The sequence below is a fragment of the Kogia breviceps genome, chromosome 2 (genome assembly GCF_026419965.1).
Source record: "Kogia breviceps isolate mKogBre1 chromosome 2, mKogBre1 haplotype 1, whole genome shotgun sequence".
Classification (NCBI taxonomy): Eukaryota; Metazoa; Chordata; class Mammalia; order Artiodactyla; family Physeteridae; genus Kogia; species Kogia breviceps.
Window position 1 is genome coordinate 154179351 of NC_081311.1, and position 18215 is coordinate 154197565.

Below are 18215 nucleotides of genomic sequence, written 5' to 3' on the forward strand. Positions count from 1 at the left end.
ATATCAGTATACTAAAAAAAAAAAAAAAAATTAAACATTCATATGGTTTGAATCTGAAAAGGTCTGTCTTTCAATTTTCCATATCTGCAGATGAGAGAAAATGTGACTTTTTTTAAAGCAGGGGATTTTGGTTGAACATGAAGTACGAGTTCCAAAGATCTTTTAAAGTTCTCATGCATGACTTCTTTATAATCATACCAAATGTACAGGTAACTGATTGAAGGTTGTGATTCAACTTTAATGTGTACAGTTGAAGTCGTTGCTATTATTAGTCACAGTGTATAAGAACTAGTGTTAAACATTTATTTTGCTTGTATTTCAGTGTTATTAAATTCCTTTTAGGTATAATACTCTAAACATATATTTTAAAATATATTTTCATTCCCTTTTTAAAAATGCTTATCAGTATATGTTAGAGGTTGAACCATATGTGACAGCTACTTTCATATGTGAAAACCTATTATTGGGAAATTCATAAAATTCAATCTAATAATCTATTATAGGCTTGAACTGGATCAGTAATTCTAGTTGCCAATAATTAGTTGCTACGTTACCAGTCCAGATACATCATTTGCCCATCATTCAAATTGCAGAACACATACTATCAGTCCTACCTACCTGCACAATGAGGCCATTTCCTATACTTAAAACTGGTATGATTTCAAGGTGGACAGTTGTGTGTCTGCAATTGCAAGCTTATAAGTAGAATTTCTTTAAGCATAGCCTAATTGAGCTTAGAGAATAAGAAAAACAAAGCAAACAAGAGAAGATCGATGATTCCCTACCATTGGTATTTGGCTCTTTCTATCATATCTCTTCTCTATTCCCAGACATGTCCGGGGCCTTTCAGCGATTTCACTCATGTTCCTTCCACGTGGAGCACTCTTTCCTCCCTCCCTTCATCTCAACATGGCCAAAACCTGTCTAGCTATCAAAGTTCAGCTTAAAGCCTCCCCTCTCCACTGAGTCTTGCCTGATTCCACATGCAGAGGTGTAATAGGTTATTACATTCTGAGGAAGTTTTGTGAAAAAAAAAGTATGTAGCTCTGGCTACCACTCAAGAAATCGGCCATACCAAGTAGATATATGGTTTGCAGTATTCTGTTGAATAGCAGAATACAGTCCTGTGCCTGACTGGGTTGGCCTATCATCTTTATGACAAACTAATCTAGGGGTTAAAGTACTGCTGATGTTATAGTCCATCACTAACCTTTCTGAAGTGAGCACACTTTTATTTCAGTCAAGTTGTTATTGCAACACAACTCTTTAGCTTCCTAAAAGTAATACATAACATTATGTGTTTGACTAAAAATATTTTTTAATTATGTGAAGTCTCTAGAGATCACTGCAGCCATGTTAATATGTAACACCACACGTGGAAATCATTTCTCTGCCCCAGGATTTCCAGCTTCTTCGAGCACCTTAACCCATCTAAGCAAAATAGGTATCAGCACTAAACTTAGAGATTTGAATTCTTCAGGGTTATTTTCTCAACTTTATGGCTACAACTAAGATTCCACAGGTGGGAAAATAAGTATCTGAAGAAAACCCAGTATCTTTCTTGACTAGATTTTTCTTTTTCTTTAGTGAGGTGTTCCAAAGGTGAAATTCATATGTAAATAACTACCAATATATAGAATTTTCCATATGTCCCTTAATGCATGCTAAAATGGTAATGTTTTCTTTTTTAAGTTTCCAGTGAGGAGGTGTCTATTGTTTCCACACTGTCAAGAAAAAAATATGAATCAAAACAGCCTCTAAGAAGCATATACAATGATTCTTCGCTCTATCAATTTTGTGAACATCTCACTGAGTCTGTCATTTGCCATTTAATTTCAAGCATTTCTGATAGCACCACAGATAGCAGAGAAAAGGAGAAAGCTTCCCATGCAGCATTTAACACAATTATTTCAATTGATTCTCAATTGTTTGAGAGTAGGTCAATTTCTGTTGGAGAACTTGCTTTAAGTATTTCTGAAATCATTGCTGAAATCCTTTTAAATAGTAACATCATAGAGACTGACATTGCACAGCAAATGTTTTCGTTAAAAAGAAAGTACATTTGCTGCCCAGGAGTAACTGCTGCTGACTTTGATGATCTCTTTCAGGATCTCTTAATAGGTGTGATTCATGTACTGTCCAAAGAAATAGGGTTAAATCATCACCTGGAAAACAGTGGAAAAAATAGACCATTTTCCATGCTTAGAAGCAATAGTGTGCCCATTTGCAACAAAAAAAATACCATGCAAAGACAGAAAGCTTCCAGAGATTGGGAATTATCTACTCACAAAACTAATCATATTCAAAAAAATAAATTTAGTTATCTGGCCCATAAGTTAGATAGTCTGGCTGGTAGCCTAAAAACTCATGAATCCAAAGAAGTAGTCAACAAAGTTTTCAGTATTGTTTTGGATTTATTTTTACCAGATGAACAGCCAGATGAGTCTATGGATGCTGATAAAAAAGCAAGAATATTTTTCTCATCATCAAATGATCGGCAGTATAATAACATACTTGGAAATAACTTAGGGCTCACCCCCAAATCAGTTTTCCTTCTCAATGTTGTGTGTGAGAAACTTATTAGAACACTTTTAGAAAAATGCACAAACTCTGTCTTTCTTGATAATAGCCCTCTTTCTGAAGAGAGTGCAGCAGAAGAATGTCAACTTTTAAAAATACTTGAAAGTGTACAAGATGAAGAATTTGATTATTGTAAGAGAACGATGGACTGTGAACAATTTCAAGGGGATTATATGTCAGACGTTTTGGAAAATCTGGCAGAAATGGATCAAGATTTACTGTCATCAGACTCTATTCTTACTGTTCTTTCCCACAGCTTGGTTAAATCATTGATGGATAAATTATGTCACAATATACAACTCCCCCAAAGTCCACCTTTTTCAAACAAGCATTTGAAATATGGAACGAGAGAAATACAGTCTAGTTTCATAAAAACAAAAAGGCCAGAGTTAACAGAATTAGGACAAGGTAAAGGTTCTTTAGGACTCACGAGTTATGATGGCAATGCTTTGACAGGACCGCTGAATAATCTCAGTGTAGTTAACTCCAAAATACAAGCACCATTTGGCAAGAAGTATTCAGTAAATTTTGCTAATGTGTCACCTCTTAAAAGACAGGGAACAAAGGATATGGATACAATAGCCATCCATAATAAGCTATATCCAAGAGATATGAATACGGGTGTTTATTCAACCACATTTTTAGAGGACATAATTTCAGAACTGTTTTTTAACCTCTCTATTTCACTGTGGGGCAAAAATGATAACATCACTGAAGCCCAGCTCAATGAGATGAATGCATTATTTGTCAACAATGTAGTGAATGAGTATAATAAGGCAAGGGTCACTGTTTTACGGAATTCTGAAGAAAGGCTGTGTTTTCCACCAATCCATAAAGAAACTTTTAGTAGGATTGTTGATTCAGTTTATTATGATGTTTTACAGAAATATAAGTTGAAAATGACCTGTGGTGGTAATCTGGCATGTGACAGTACTTCAATAGCAGAACAAATAACGAATAGCCTATTGTTAGAGATTTTGGACTACCAACTCCCATCTTGCTTCAGGGGAAAGCTCTTACATAATTCATACTACCCTCTCAACGCTGAAATTATATTACAGAAACTTCAAAACAACCTGAGAGAATTTACTTCCCAAGCTAGGTCTTCAGCAGGCTATAGCACCATGTTGTCACACTCATTTTTAGAAGATATCATCAGAAGACTTTTATCTCAGCTCATTCCTCCACCCAGTAAGGTATCCTCTTTGGGAAAAAAATATTTCATGAGTTCAGATTTTAATGAACTATCTACCTGTATAATAAATAAGGTTATATCAGCCATTTCAAAACATAAAATTTGGTTCACTATATATGATAATCAATATCTATGTACAGGAGAAAACCTCCAGAAGATGGTGGATTCTGTTTATAGAAATATTATGCAAACATCTGACTCTCTGCTTTCAATACAGAAAAGTATAGTCAGCAGAAACCCAATTATGGTTGACCAAATAGCCAGTTTTATAATTCAAGAGATTATTGAAAATCATCTTCAACCATTTTTGTGTGGAGAAGGTTTACCTCGTCCAAAGACTCCATCAGATACAATATCGAATATGGTTAAACAGGTTCTCAGTGAAGTCACAGAGTCACACAGACCCCAGACACCATCACCCTCAGGTATTTACCCTAAGACATTTGTAGGGGAAATTGTTGCCAGACTTTTATCAAAAATTTTCAGTCCAAAGCATAACACTGAAATTGAGCTGGAAAACATGACCCAAAAAATAGTAAACTCAGTAAATAACCATTTTGACAAAGCTAAAGTTCACATTCTATATGATGACAAAGAACAGTCTTACCTCTCTGTAGGTACAGATATTGTGGATGAACTCGTCACCTCAGTTTATAGAAATGTTTTAAAACAGCATGGATTAGACCCTGAGGTTGATAAAGAGTCTGAGGACAGCAATATTTTTGTGGAAAAAATTACCAACTTAGTTGTAGCAGCTATTTCAGATTACCTTCTTCATCCACTGTTTTCTGGGGATTTGTCATCTTCTTCATATTTTATTTCAACAACTGAGAATATCATTCAAGATGTTCTTAGTGACATCAGTAGGTCTACCAAGCCAAGTCAGAGTTTATCTCCATATAACACCTTGCTGCCATACACATTTTTAGAAGACATGATCAGAATACTATTATCTAGAATTTTCCCTTCTGCATCTAGCATTGTTGCAAATAGAGAAACTCCAAAAGATAGATCAAAAGTTAATTTCAATGAAATTGCTTCAAATATAATCAGTGATATTAGGATGAAAATTTCCCAACATGAAATTCGATTTTCAAAAGATGAAGAAACCAAGTTTGTTTATTCAGAAGACAATATTCAGCATCTTGTGGACTCAGTTTTCAAAAATATTTCAAACTCTGAGTCTCAAGAATCAGTTGAGCAAAATATCACAAGCAGTAATGATGTTTTTATTGACAGAATAGCAGGTTTTATCATTAAACATATCTGTCAACAACATCTTCAGCCATTTGTGGACAGAAAGTCATTACCTTCTTCATCATATACATATTTCGGTGATGAGAAAAGACAGTGGTTTTATGCCAGTGTTTATTCCTCAACTTTTTTGGAAGATGTGATTTCTGGGGTTTTAAGCAAGATATTCCACAGGGTATTAGGCATTGTACAAACAAAATCAGTAACAGATTCAGAAGATGAACTGTTTGATAAAGCTGAAAAACTCATACAGTTCATAACAGAGGGATTCTCAAAAGCCCAAGTTAGCATTTTAGAGAATGCTGAGGAACATTTATGTTTGCCTCCAGTGGAGAGAGACGTAGTCAAAAACATTATTGACATGGTGTACAGCAAAGTTGTGCAAGAATATGAAATGGATATGATGCCTGATAAAGATTTTCTAAATGACACAAAGACACTGGCTGCAAGGATAACTAAAACCATCCTAGCCGAAACCTTTGATTTCCAAATTCATCCAAATCTTATAGAAAAGTTGCCATTTGGATCACAATCCAAACTTAGTACTGATACTTTGATAAAGAAAGTTCAATGTGACATTACTAAATCAAGATTCCAAAGACAGGCTTCAACAATATATACTACTATGTTATCACATACTCATTTGGAAAAAATTGTGTCTCAGCTTATATCTCAGATGAGTCCATTTGCCTCCAGTACAGAACACCCAAATACTTCTCAATCAGACTTAAGTAATACAGTAATAAAACTGATAAGTGAAATCATATCAATAATTTCAAAACATTCAATATGTATTATTAAACATGGGAATGAAAAACATAGTATGATTTCAGAAAAAGATATCCAATCCATGGTTGATTCCATTTATGCTGATCTTTCCTATTCAAATATATACCAGTCTCTTACAAAAGATAAAAAAGGTATAAGTAATATACCTGTTTCAAAAATAGCAAGCTTTATAATAAAAGAAATCTTTAACCATCATCTTCAGTTATTTTTATCTGGAGATAAAACTCTCCTTTCAGACACAGTTGATCAAACTTATAAACAGAAAGTAGTAGATCCTAAACAAAAAGAGTTGTCTTTCATTGTGAATTCAGCTGTCTTTTTGGAGGAAGTAATTTCTGAACTTTTATGTAAACTTATTTATGCATTCTCACATAATGTCTTGGCTGCTGAAAACCCAGATACAGTAAAAGACAAGATTACTGGCATTGTTACAACATTAGTAAAATCAATTGTTCTGGAGTTCACCACTTCGGAGATTTTAGTTTCAGATAACTTAGATGATGATATGCGTTTTTCAGAAGGATATAAAGAAATGGTTCAAAAAACAGTCAACCTAATTTATGAAAAAATATTAGATGAATATAAATCTCTGATTCAAATATATAGGGCTATACAAAGTGACACAGCTTGTTTTGGAAGAAAAATATATAATTTGCTTTTGGAAGAAATTTATGATCATCAGGTGCAGTCATTAGTTTCAGGAAAATTAGTACCTTCTTCCTACTCTTCCCCTCAAGCTGATAAAATCATCAGAAATGTGCTCAATGTCATGAGACATAGCCATGCCTTGCCATTATGTATTACTGTGCTGTCACATTCTCTTTTAGAAGACATGATTTACAAGCTTCTAATGCATATCTTCACTTCAACCGACACTGAAAGTGAACTACAAGAGGAAGAGGTTTCACCAGATTATGAGTTTGTGGATGCAGCATCAAAATTAACTGATGAAATTATCAAAGAAATTTCTGAACATGAGATCCGTCTTGCTACGGCAGAGGAGAATGCAGAGAGTATGCAATTAGAAGTGATTGAGAATTTGGTTGACTCTATATGTAATAATATTTTGAAAAAATCTGCATTTCAAGTTGAAGTCCAGAAAGATGCAGACAAAAAAGGAGGCTCATTCCTCAGTAAAATAGCTGGTTTCATTATGAAGGAAATCATGGATCATCATCTGAGGCCATTTTTACATGGTGAAGAATCATCTTCCAATAACTTATCTAATTATGACCATGTCTCTGTACATACTAAACCTGGTAAAGAAAAGAGACGGCCTTCTCTATATTCAGCTACATTTTTGGAAGACGTAATTGTTGACCTTGTTCACAAGTTTTACTCTCTTCCAAGTATTATTGAAGATTCTAAGAAAAAAGAAACACCAGAGCCAGACATTGTGAGCTTGGCTATAAAATTTGCAAACTCTCTGATAGGAGAATTTAGGAAAAGTGAAATTAAAGTTCTACCAAATGCTGAAGAAATTTTTTCTTTTCCACCAATTGATAAAGAGATAGTTGATAAGATATCCAGTTTTGTGTATGATCAGTTCATAGGAATGTATGGATCTAATGATATTCAGAAGGATGATAAAAATAACATTGTTACAGAAATGATTGCTGCTTCAGCCCAGAAGGCCATCTCTGCTTTCAAGATTCAACCACTTTTTTCAGGAAACTGGTCTTCCACCTTCTATTCATTTCTAAATCCAGATAATATCACCCAAAGGGTTAAACACCTTCCACAGAAAACCTCTACACAGATAAACAGATGCTTAAAAGGGAACCAACTTACTTTACCAGAACAATCATATAAACACACATCTCTAACCTCTGACCAGAAAAATGTGTGGGATACTTTGGAAATAGATAGAGGTGCAATGAGTAAAAAGAAAAGTTTCAGAACTAAGGAGACATCAATGAAAAAAGGTGACATCCAAGATCCAACAGTTACCTCTGTAACTAGAATTATGAAGAGCAACATGGTTAACCTGATATCAGAGTCAGCTGCAGATGTGGCAAATAAAAAGAAAGAGAATGAAAATAAAATGGGGATTCCTGTTCAAAAATATAATGTATCAGAAGTTACTTCTCGAGCTACTAGTGTGAAAAGTAAAGATAAACAGGAGCCATATTTGAAGGGAACACTTAAAAATAATGAAATTGAGAAGAAAAGCATATCACCTTCAAATAAGGAGGGGCAAGGTAAGGAGGTACACACACAATTTCTAGTAGCTACTGATGGTACAGAATATGAAAAGGAAATACTTGGACCAGATTTTGCAATAGACATTGAGAAGAAGATTCACAAAACAAGAGAAAATTCATTAAAAAAAGAAGACAAGCCCTTTCAATTATCTTCTTTGACAACCAAAGCAAGAAATACAAAGACCACAATAGAGAAAACAGTTGCCCAAAAGCCAAACAATGAGGAGAGGAAAGACTCTCCAGCTCAAACAGATATAAAGTGCTCAGATTATGAATGTGTTCAAAATGTCATTGAAAATATTTATGATAATATCTTAGGAATATATCATTCTCAAGAATCAGCAGATTATTCAAAACAACAAAGTCTCCCAAGTTATATATCATTGCCTCTAGTTCAAGAGGTTGACAAGGATTTTGCACAGTCCATTTCAACAAAGGATTTATACCTGTCAATTAACAAAAATCTCCCTGCCAAAGAGAAAAAGGAAGAAAAAGAGAAAGCAAGAGAAATAGAAAAAGAGAGGGAGAAAGAGAAAGAGAGAAGGGAAAAAAGAGAAAAAGAGAAAATAAAAGTTAAGGATATTAAAAAGGAACCTAGTAAATCAGACAGTCCTCAGTACCCACCAAAAAGTGAACCTGGAATTTTTCCTGCTAAATTTTTAGAAGATGTTATCACCGAAATGGTTAACAAATTGGTCTTTTCTTCCTCACCAGAAACACAAACACATGATAGATGTCAAAATGTAAGTGATGATGAAAATCAAGCTGAACTCTATGACACATCTATGAGACTTATTGATTCACTGTTGAAGGAGTTTTCAGATGCTCAAATTAAGGTATTTAGGCCAGATAAGGAAAATCAGTTTTTTCCACCTGTAGATAAAGTGTCATCAGTTCCTAAAGAACCTCCCAGGCATAAAGAATCAAATATAGATAAAGCACCATCCAACGTCAAGAAAATAACTGTGGATAATATGCATAAAATGACTGAAAAACCCTCTTCAAATAAGATACTTTTCCTAGATAAAATATCAATTGATAAAACATTGGTCAACAAAGTTGTTCACTCCTCTGTGTGCAATATTTTGAAGGAATATAAATCTCAAGACTCCATTTGTAAGAGTATAAAGAGTAATGGGGGAAATTTAGCAAGACAACTAACCAGTGCAGTGATAAGTGAAATTTTTCAATATAAGCTAAATTTGATATCGTGTGATGAGTTTCCACCTTCATCATGTTTGCCTCTGGAAACTAAGAATGTTGTTAAAAAGGTCCAAAAGGTGGCTCAAACAGCCAGCAAAGAATGTCAAACATCATCGCCATATACCATCATGCTGCCTCATGAATTCTTAGAGAATGTGATTTACGCTCTTTCATCTAAAATTTTCTCAACAGTATCCAACACTGAAGCAGAAACATCTGATGGCAACTGGTTCACAGAACTAGATTTCCTTCAAATGAAGTTATTAAGTACAGTTACAACAGAGATCTCCAAAAATGAAGATATGATTATACAGTATGTGGAATCCTTGCATGCCAATGATGATGAAATTATTCAATTAGTGGTTCAATCACTCTATAATAATCTCTTGTCACAGTTTGGATCACAAGAGATTATACAAAATTGTGCAGCCAGTGGATGCAGAATTCTTTCAGAAACCATGGTTGACTTAATTCTACGAGAAGTCACTGGCAATCAGTTGCAGAACTACTTTTCTGGAGAGCTAACTCCATATCAGTGTTCAGAAGTTGACAATGTTGTTGAAAATATTCTTAAAGATGTTATCCAAACTGCTGATGTTCCCCAGCCTCAACCATCACATGCTCATATACTGCCTTATAACATAATAGAAGAAATTGCTGTAAAATTTTTATTGAAGCTTTTATCTATGTTTCTGAAAGTATATAATGAAAGACCCAAATCCCTAGAAACTGAAATTCAAAAAATTGTCTCAAAAATATTAAATTCAATACAAGAATTTATCTCCAAAAGTAAGATTAAAGTTGTATCACCAGCGAAGGAATTGCCTACTGTACCTTTAGCTGACAATGAAACCGTTGAAAAAGTAGTTAATTCTGTTTATACCAGTATTTTAAAGCACTCTGGCTCACACACTTCTATATTTAAAGATTTAATGGGTAAGAGTAATGTCCTCTCTGATATAATAAGTTTTTTATTGGTGAAAGAAATTTCCAATTGTAAATTTCAACCTCAAGTAGAGGAAGAATTATCAAGTTCAGAATTAGCTCTGAAAGCTGTCAAAATTATGGAAAAAGTGGTCAAAATGGTTGATGAATTTAAGTCCCAGGAAAAGTCTTCATCCAAAAAACATTCTGTGTTAGATGCCACGTTTTTAGAGGAAGCATTGGCTTTGTTCTTGGCTAAAATAGTAAGGTTGCCAAGTGCCTCAAGCAAACATGCAAAAAACTTATCAAAGCCTGAGTTAAATAAAATTACATCTCAACTGACAAAATCTGTGGCAGCTGAAATTTCTAAGAGTAATATTAATCTTGTTGCTGCTGATTCTGAAGAACACTTTTTAAATCCAGAAATTATAGAAATGATTTCTCAGGTTATTGATTCTATTTATAGTAATGTACTACAACAACCTGGAACCCATAAAGATCTTTATTATGATATAAAAAGTACAAATGGAGTTTTCCCTAAAGAAGTGGCCAGTTTAATTATTAATGAAGTTTCAAAATTTTCCTTAGATACAGTTAGTACAAAGAATTCAAATGCTGGTCTCTTCGGAGATCTAGACATTAACAGAATTGTTCAAAAGGCACAAGAGCATGCTAAAGTGATCCCTGACTTAGATAAAGAAGAGTCAAATAAAGATTCAACTGTAGAGGACTCTACAATTAAAATAGTTCCACATGTTGGGAGTAAACCACTCAAAATAGATCCAAACATTATCTCAGAACATTTAGCAGTAATTTCTATAAAAACTAAACCTCTTGAGAAACTTAAGGTGGAATGTTTAAAAAACACTGGACATAGCATAGCAGAACTGAGAAGAGCATCAATAAGTAGAAGTTATTCCTCAGACACATCTACTGTAGGACAGTTAAAGAGAGAAAGACGTACCTCATTGAATAAGACGGGACGACTCGATGTAAAACCCTTTGAGGTAAGTGAAAAAGCAATAGAAAAAATAAAAGTGAGCCATGGTGGTTCTGTGATTCCCTTCCTCAAATAGGTATATGGAAATGTATTTTTTGTTGTTGTTGTTATTGCCTAGCCCAAAAGGAAAATTGGTTGCACAAGTTCATTCGTATAGTTATATGACTTACTGGGACTTGCCGTATCAGCTGTGTGGCTCACTCTAAAGGTTTCAGGCTAGTTTTCCTAAGACAATCAATTTAAACTGGCTTTAAAAAAATAATGGGAATATAGGGACATACCCTTAACAGTAAAATCAGGCTGACTGAAATTATAATGATAAAACTATCTAAAATAGATTTCTCAAACCTAAGCCTCTACAGGAGTAATACTACTCTTTTTACTTTTAACAACATTCATCAACACACATCAGACTACTCTGATTACTACTACTCTATAAACTCAGGTTATACTTGATTCTTATTATTTCACTTTAATTATATTAGCCTTCCTCAAATTCTTCTATACTCTCAAGAAGTGCCAAGTTTCTTTCTTTTTCTATCCTTGTTCTAGATTTAACTGCTTTAATGCTGCCATATTTATGAATCTATTTCCTCATGCTTTAGTCCCTAGCTCTGCCCCACAGCTCCATACTTAGGCCCCAAATATATTAAACTAATTGAGACTTTAAAATGACAAAATGATGTCCTTGTTATAAGGAAAGTATACCGCTGAGGAGAAAGGGTGGTCTGGCCAATAGTTACACTGATCTACTACACATTTTGACTTTTATCAGAGCCTCTTCTACTGGTGGTATTCACTCATAAGAGGACTGAGTGTGCTTAGGGGTATAATCTGTGGCCTGGACAATGAGCAAAGTTTTATAGAACCATTCTCCCTGGAGCATAAACTTGAAGTAAATTTTCTCCAGCACTATCCTGCAACCCATTGAACTAGTTCTCAGGGCTGTTAAATATGTTAATTGGTACTTTGTGTTTTCACACTCAAATACTGAGATTATTATGGGCTGACATACTAATTTAATCTTTTCCCTAAATTTTTTGAACCAGATGACAGTCCTTTCAAACTCTAAAATTTATCCTTCCACGTGGATTCTCATCATTTGCATTAGCAAATTATTTGGTAGTCTTCATTCATACATAAGTAACACCTTAGGAGTAAAATTTGTTGAACAGACTATAGAATAACATTAGTCAAAAGCAGTTTTTAATTATCTGTAGAATTGTCTGTCACAAATCTTACTCGTAGTTACCAGTTCTCTTTCATTAAGTCATTTATAGACCACAGGAAAGCAGGATGGGAATATTTAAACCAAAATAATTACCGCTGTCCTCTTAAGGGGAAGAAAATCCATCCTCAAAATAAAACACAAAGAAGCAGACCTAGACAACTCTGATAAGACATGTGATTTGTACCAATCTGAGTATCAATTTCCTGCATAGGGACAAGAGAAGAAACTAAAGAACAGTAGATTAGATCAGCGAACCTAGACACCTGTTGGCCTCACCCAAGGGCTTTATTTTCTGTTTTGAGATACCATAAATTCCCAACACACTAGGCATGTACATATGAAAACCATATATAGTCACAAATTCCAAAGCCATATAGAATGATTTTTGATTTTGTAAACCACTGGTCCCCTCCACTAACACAGAAAATCAAAACTGATTGGTTTTAAATTCTTAAGGAGGCTGTTTGTATATTTTGTTTCCACAGAAGATATTCTTTTAGGACACCAATATCTGAAAAACTGGCTTATAGTGTTACACAGGGATGTTGAGGTCTAGAATTATTAACTCAAAACAATTTGGAGGTTCTGTGGCATCATCAAAGGCTACTGAAATGCAGAAGTTCTATTATTTAATTGTAACTGTCTATTTTATCTGTCTTAAGACATTGAAAATGAAAAGTGAGATTTGACTAGAGAGGTGAGAAGAAAATGAAGATTTATGTTTTCAAGATTCTTTTGGAAAATATATCCAAAGGATCAGGGGTGGAATGATAGGGCTTAAAGAGTCAAAGACCTTTACAATCTTGGTTATTCATCATTTTTAAAAGTCAAGATAATACCTTGCTTTCTTGTTGAAAATATGTACATTTCAGTTTCTCTATGATAACCCATCTACAATTTTAGAAAAATATATTATCATGTCTACTTCTGTCACAAACTTTCAAAGTAACCAACAAACAAAAAAGTAAATATGATGCAACAAAATATAAAGTTTAACCAAAAAAAGAAGAAAAAGAACCTATTTTAGTCCTTCCTTTAAACTCTGGAGTAAATTATGGTAGATTAATAAAATAACCTCTGAAGGTAAAAGAAATGATAGATACCAACAAATATTTCTTACAATTTTCATGTTTCTTTTTTAAAATATTGCTAATGTAAGCATGGCATCTGAAGATAATACTACTTTAACACTGAAACTAGAAATCATACTAAAATAGCTGTATTATAACAGAATCACAGGAAAAGTGATTGAGGCATTTGTTTTTGATATTCATTATACTTTCAATTCCAGGTTGTTTGCAGAAATTCATTTCAGAATATAAGAAAGCCTGATATCACCAAGGTGGAGCTTTTAAAAGATGTTCAGAACAAAAAAGAACTTATACTTCGGTTAGTAGCTCATGATATTGATCAAGAAGTTTCAGAAAGTACCATAGAAGAGGAACTAATGTCTGATGAAGATGAAGTTGTTTTAAGAGAGATTGTACAAGAAGAACACTTAGGAGAAATAGTTGAAGATCAAGTGAAAGAAGCCACAAAGCCAGTAGAAACCAAAGTTGTTTCTCCCAAGCCAACACGAAGCACAAGTAGCCTGAAAAAGAATTTTTCACTAAGCAAATGCTGTCAGCCCACATCCAATGCAAATGCTGAAAATACTGAAGCAACCTCAAATCATGTAATAGAACCGAAGGAGGGACAAGTTAAAAGAACTGTTGCTAAACTTGACATGGCCACCTGCTCAAGAACCTTGACTGAAGCAGATTCTATTTGTGAGGAAAAGCCACAGAGGAAGGTGAGTGAGAAATATGACTGTCAATAACCAGATATCTATGGAAAGAGTAGAGATCTTCAGAAATTCTGTCCAAGAATGTACCTTAATTGGGCAGAAAAAAATACTAAAATGGTTCCAGATAGTCTCTTCCTTAGTCTGGCAACATTTACAGTATGAGAGAAATAACTAACAGATGAAGCCATAAAACACAATTGAGGGAAAGCAGGTAATGGAAAGAGACCTATATTAGCTAGAAGTCCAGGGATAACAGAAAATGGAAGCTATTTAAGAGAAATGCAAGCTAATTATTTACATCCATCTTTTAATAGATTCCAGAACGTTTGTATTTTGGCTGATAAATACCTTTTGAGCAGGTAGGGTGGCACCAGAAAATAGGCCAAGGTAGGAAGAGGTAAAAAATAATCCACATGAATTCAGATTGTCTGAGTTTGAATCTTGACTCTCACTTTAATAGATATATATCTTTTGGGCACTTACAAAGCCAACTTTTTTCTTACAAGTTACTTAGCCAACTTGCACAAAGTTAACAAGTTAATCAAAATATTTTAAATATCACCCTTGCAATCAGCCCATAAACTCCACTCTTGTCATGGGGAACAGCTCTTGTCCCTAATACCATACCCCTCACAGAACATAATGGTCTAGACTTCAGTGACCCTTTGGGTGGTTCCTGTCCAAAAATCCATACCAAAACAATCTTGGAAAAGTGTATATGATACAGGATTTCCTGGTGAGACAATTCTATTGATTATCCATTTGACATTATTCCTAGGTTAACACAAAAACTGAGATGAACCAGAGAAAAAGAACAGAGATACAACTCTTCAGTTCAGAAGTGTCCCAGGTAAATCATCTTAACACATACTCTGACCTTTTTGTTGGGAATCTATGTGTGATTACATGACCAAATGCAGTCTGCAGAATAGTTTTCTTGAGCCTCATAGTCAGAAATGCTGGCTTCATAGATAACTAAAGAATTGTTATAACAATACCAAAAGTCAAAATGGATTTCATATAATGGATTATTTTTCATATACAATAATCCCAATAATAGTAGGCTGTTTTTTCAAGATTCTAATAGACATAGCAATTAAGGTATTCTTACAAAAGTTATAGCCATAAAATCACACATGACTTCCCAACAAACAGATCAGAGTACGGTTAAGATGACTGACTTGACAAGCTTCTGAATTGACCAGAATTATATCTGTTCTTTTTCTTTTTGAACTAAATTTTCATTAAAATATTTATAAAGTACAGAAATGGAAAAGTATATTCTTCAAAGTTTGTGCTAGGTTAATCTTTAATGTTTATTCAGACTTCAATATTATAATATAGATCATCTTTACTAGCCATTCCCAAAGAATTATACTGGAAAGAGACATTTTAACTAGAATTACAGTGTTCATCCATTTTTAATGTAATCTCTGAAACTTTTTCTAATAATAGTGTAGATTAGAGGGCAGAATATGCCAAGTATATGAGAAAGTGCATATCAAATGCTACTTTATGTAACATATTGTTTGCATTTTTCCAGAAAGAAGAAAGAAACCTTATTACTGAGCCGACACATTACTTCATACACAGAATTATGAGTTCATCTTCATACAACCAAGAAGATCTGATTTCATCTGCTGGGTACATGAGATTAAAGCAATATAAAAATAGAAATATGAGATGAAAGTAATGCTTATGGGAAGAATGAGGTCTCTGGTAAAACTATGATTGGGCAAGTATTCAGCCCTAGACCTTCCCTCACTCCTTATCCTTTTCTCCCTTGGCTCCCTACTGTGGACATTCCCTAAACCCTCTCCTTTCTATCTGATTCCCCATTTCTAGTTACCTGGCCTCTATGTTCTTCCTAGTTTAGCAGTGTCTTGGATGAAGAATTTGCTAGTGTGTTTTGTTTTTGTTTTTTGTTTTTCTTACCTGGAAGATAGTGCAGATTCTATTGTGACCCAGTGCCTTTCAGCCCAAAGGGTTCCTGCTCAACTCTCTTTAAGTAACTAAATGTTCCAGTGTGTATAACTGCCTCTAAGAAGAATCCAAATAAGAGAGGGAGCAGTGTAAGCCGAAGCATTCAGGGATGAATTCTAGAAAGCAATGGAGTTTGATGTGGGCCTATAAAGATGGATAGCATTTACATGAGGAGAAGGCAACCCAAGTTCGGATGACTATAGGAGCAAAGTCTGAACTATATGGCATTTATAGAGGACAGAGAGAAAAAGTACACTGTAGACTTGAAATCTAATAAATAACTATATCTAAAACAATAGCTATCTAAAAGTTAGAACTTGTCTAAAATTATTCTTAATTTTTTAAGAATATTCATAACCTAGAAGAGGTAGCATTTCTATTGTGGGAGAAGCAATAGGTGTAAATAGGAGAAAAATATACCTGGTTATAATTTTTTCCCACTCAGCATGATGGAATTGTTTCTTTTTGACACTGACACTATTTTGGGACATATTTTCCTGGCCAATCATTGCCTCTTTTTTCCTGCGTAATGATTAGATTAACATACAAAATTAGTAATGCAGGTACCTCTCTATTGTTTATATCAGTGAAGACAGAGAGCACAGACAATATCAAATAAAAGACAATTTAGAGCAAGATAGCAGACCAAGAAACTGTACACACTTATTTTCTTGTAGGAACAAAAAATAAACAACTATAGACTGCTAAAACAATTTTATAGGAGCTCTGGAAATCAGTCAAATAACTGCAGCAACCAAGGGAATGCCCAATTAAAGAAAAGCCACATTCAAAGTGGCAGGAAATTCCACACACACACACTTTTACTTGTTTTTGCACAATCCCCTTCTGCAACATGATGTGGCACAGTTGGGAAGAAATGGCCCAATTCTCAGTTTTCTCTCTTGAGGTGGAAAGAGCAGATTGGAACTTGTTTGTAATGTTTGGGCCTATCTGTGGGCTGCCTGAGGGAATGTTTTCTGTCTCACCTGAATAGGAGCTCAAATTGGGAATGCTGGCATTGTTTGGGTCTAAGCCTAGAAGCCACAGAAGTCAGTAGATGGATGCCATGGTGCATGAAAATCACAAGGGACTGCAGATGCACAAACACCTGAGGGAAAGAGATTACAGGCAGGGGAAAACAATAGGATAGCTAAGGCCCTGAGAAGAAACATGATGAGACTCTTAGGAAATAAAACATTTAAAAGCAGGTCAGGAAAATGGAAGAAGGAAAAGAAAAAGTACATAACTAGGCCCACAAGGACATATACCCAGAACAAAAGTAAGATCTGAAGGCTTTACCTCAGACTGTTCCCAAGGCCCAGAGTCCTACTAATTAGTGAAGGGCTTCTACAACAAACTCCAAAAACTGGAAGAGGCAGCTATTTCTTTAAATGCTCAAATTTTGACAAAGTCACAATGCATATTAATGAAAATATGGCACATTTTAAGAAACCCAATAAATTCCCAGAAAATGTCCATGGAGAAGCACACAAATTAGACATATACATGACAAAGATTTTAAAATAACTGTCTTAAATATGTTCAAAAGCTATAGAAAAACACAAAGAACTAAAGGAAATCAGGGGAAAAGTATATGAATAAAATACATATAAATAAAAACAAAGAGATAGAAACTAAGATGGAACCAGACAGAAATAAATTCTGGAGCTCAAAAATTCACTAGATGGGTTCAAGAGCAGACTCAATCAAGTGGAAGAAAGAATCAGTGAACTTGAACACAAGTCATTTGAAATTATTGAGTCTGAGCAGCAAAAAGACTGAAAAAAGAGTGAACAGATTCTGTGGCACTTAGTGGACACCATCAAGCAGTGATTATACATATATAAGTGTGTGTGTGTATACACACACACACCATGGTGAGATCCAGAGAAGAGAGAGAGAAAGGGGCAAGGAGATTTGAGGAAATAATGGCTAAAACCTCCTCAAATTTGAAAAAGCATGAATATACAAATACAATAAGTTCAGTGAATTCTAAGTAGCATAAGCACACAGAGACTACCTGAGACATCTTATAATCACAGTCATCAAAAGCCAAAGACAAAAAG

General features: G+C 34.4%; 1 protein-coding gene across 1 annotated transcript in view; it reads left to right on the forward strand.

Moving 5' to 3' along the window:
* The window catches only part of FSIP2 (fibrous sheath interacting protein 2), a 123136-nt gene that overhangs the window by 89396 nt on the left and 15525 nt on the right, over positions 1 to 18215 (forward strand). Inside the window, exons 18-20 of the mRNA XM_059055228.1 lie at positions 1693 to 11156; positions 13672 to 14172; positions 15710 to 15810. Of these exons, the coding sequence (XP_058911211.1) occupies positions 1693 to 11156; positions 13672 to 14172; positions 15710 to 15810 (10066 nt within the window). The remainder of the gene's footprint in view (positions 1 to 1692; positions 11157 to 13671; positions 14173 to 15709; positions 15811 to 18215) is intronic.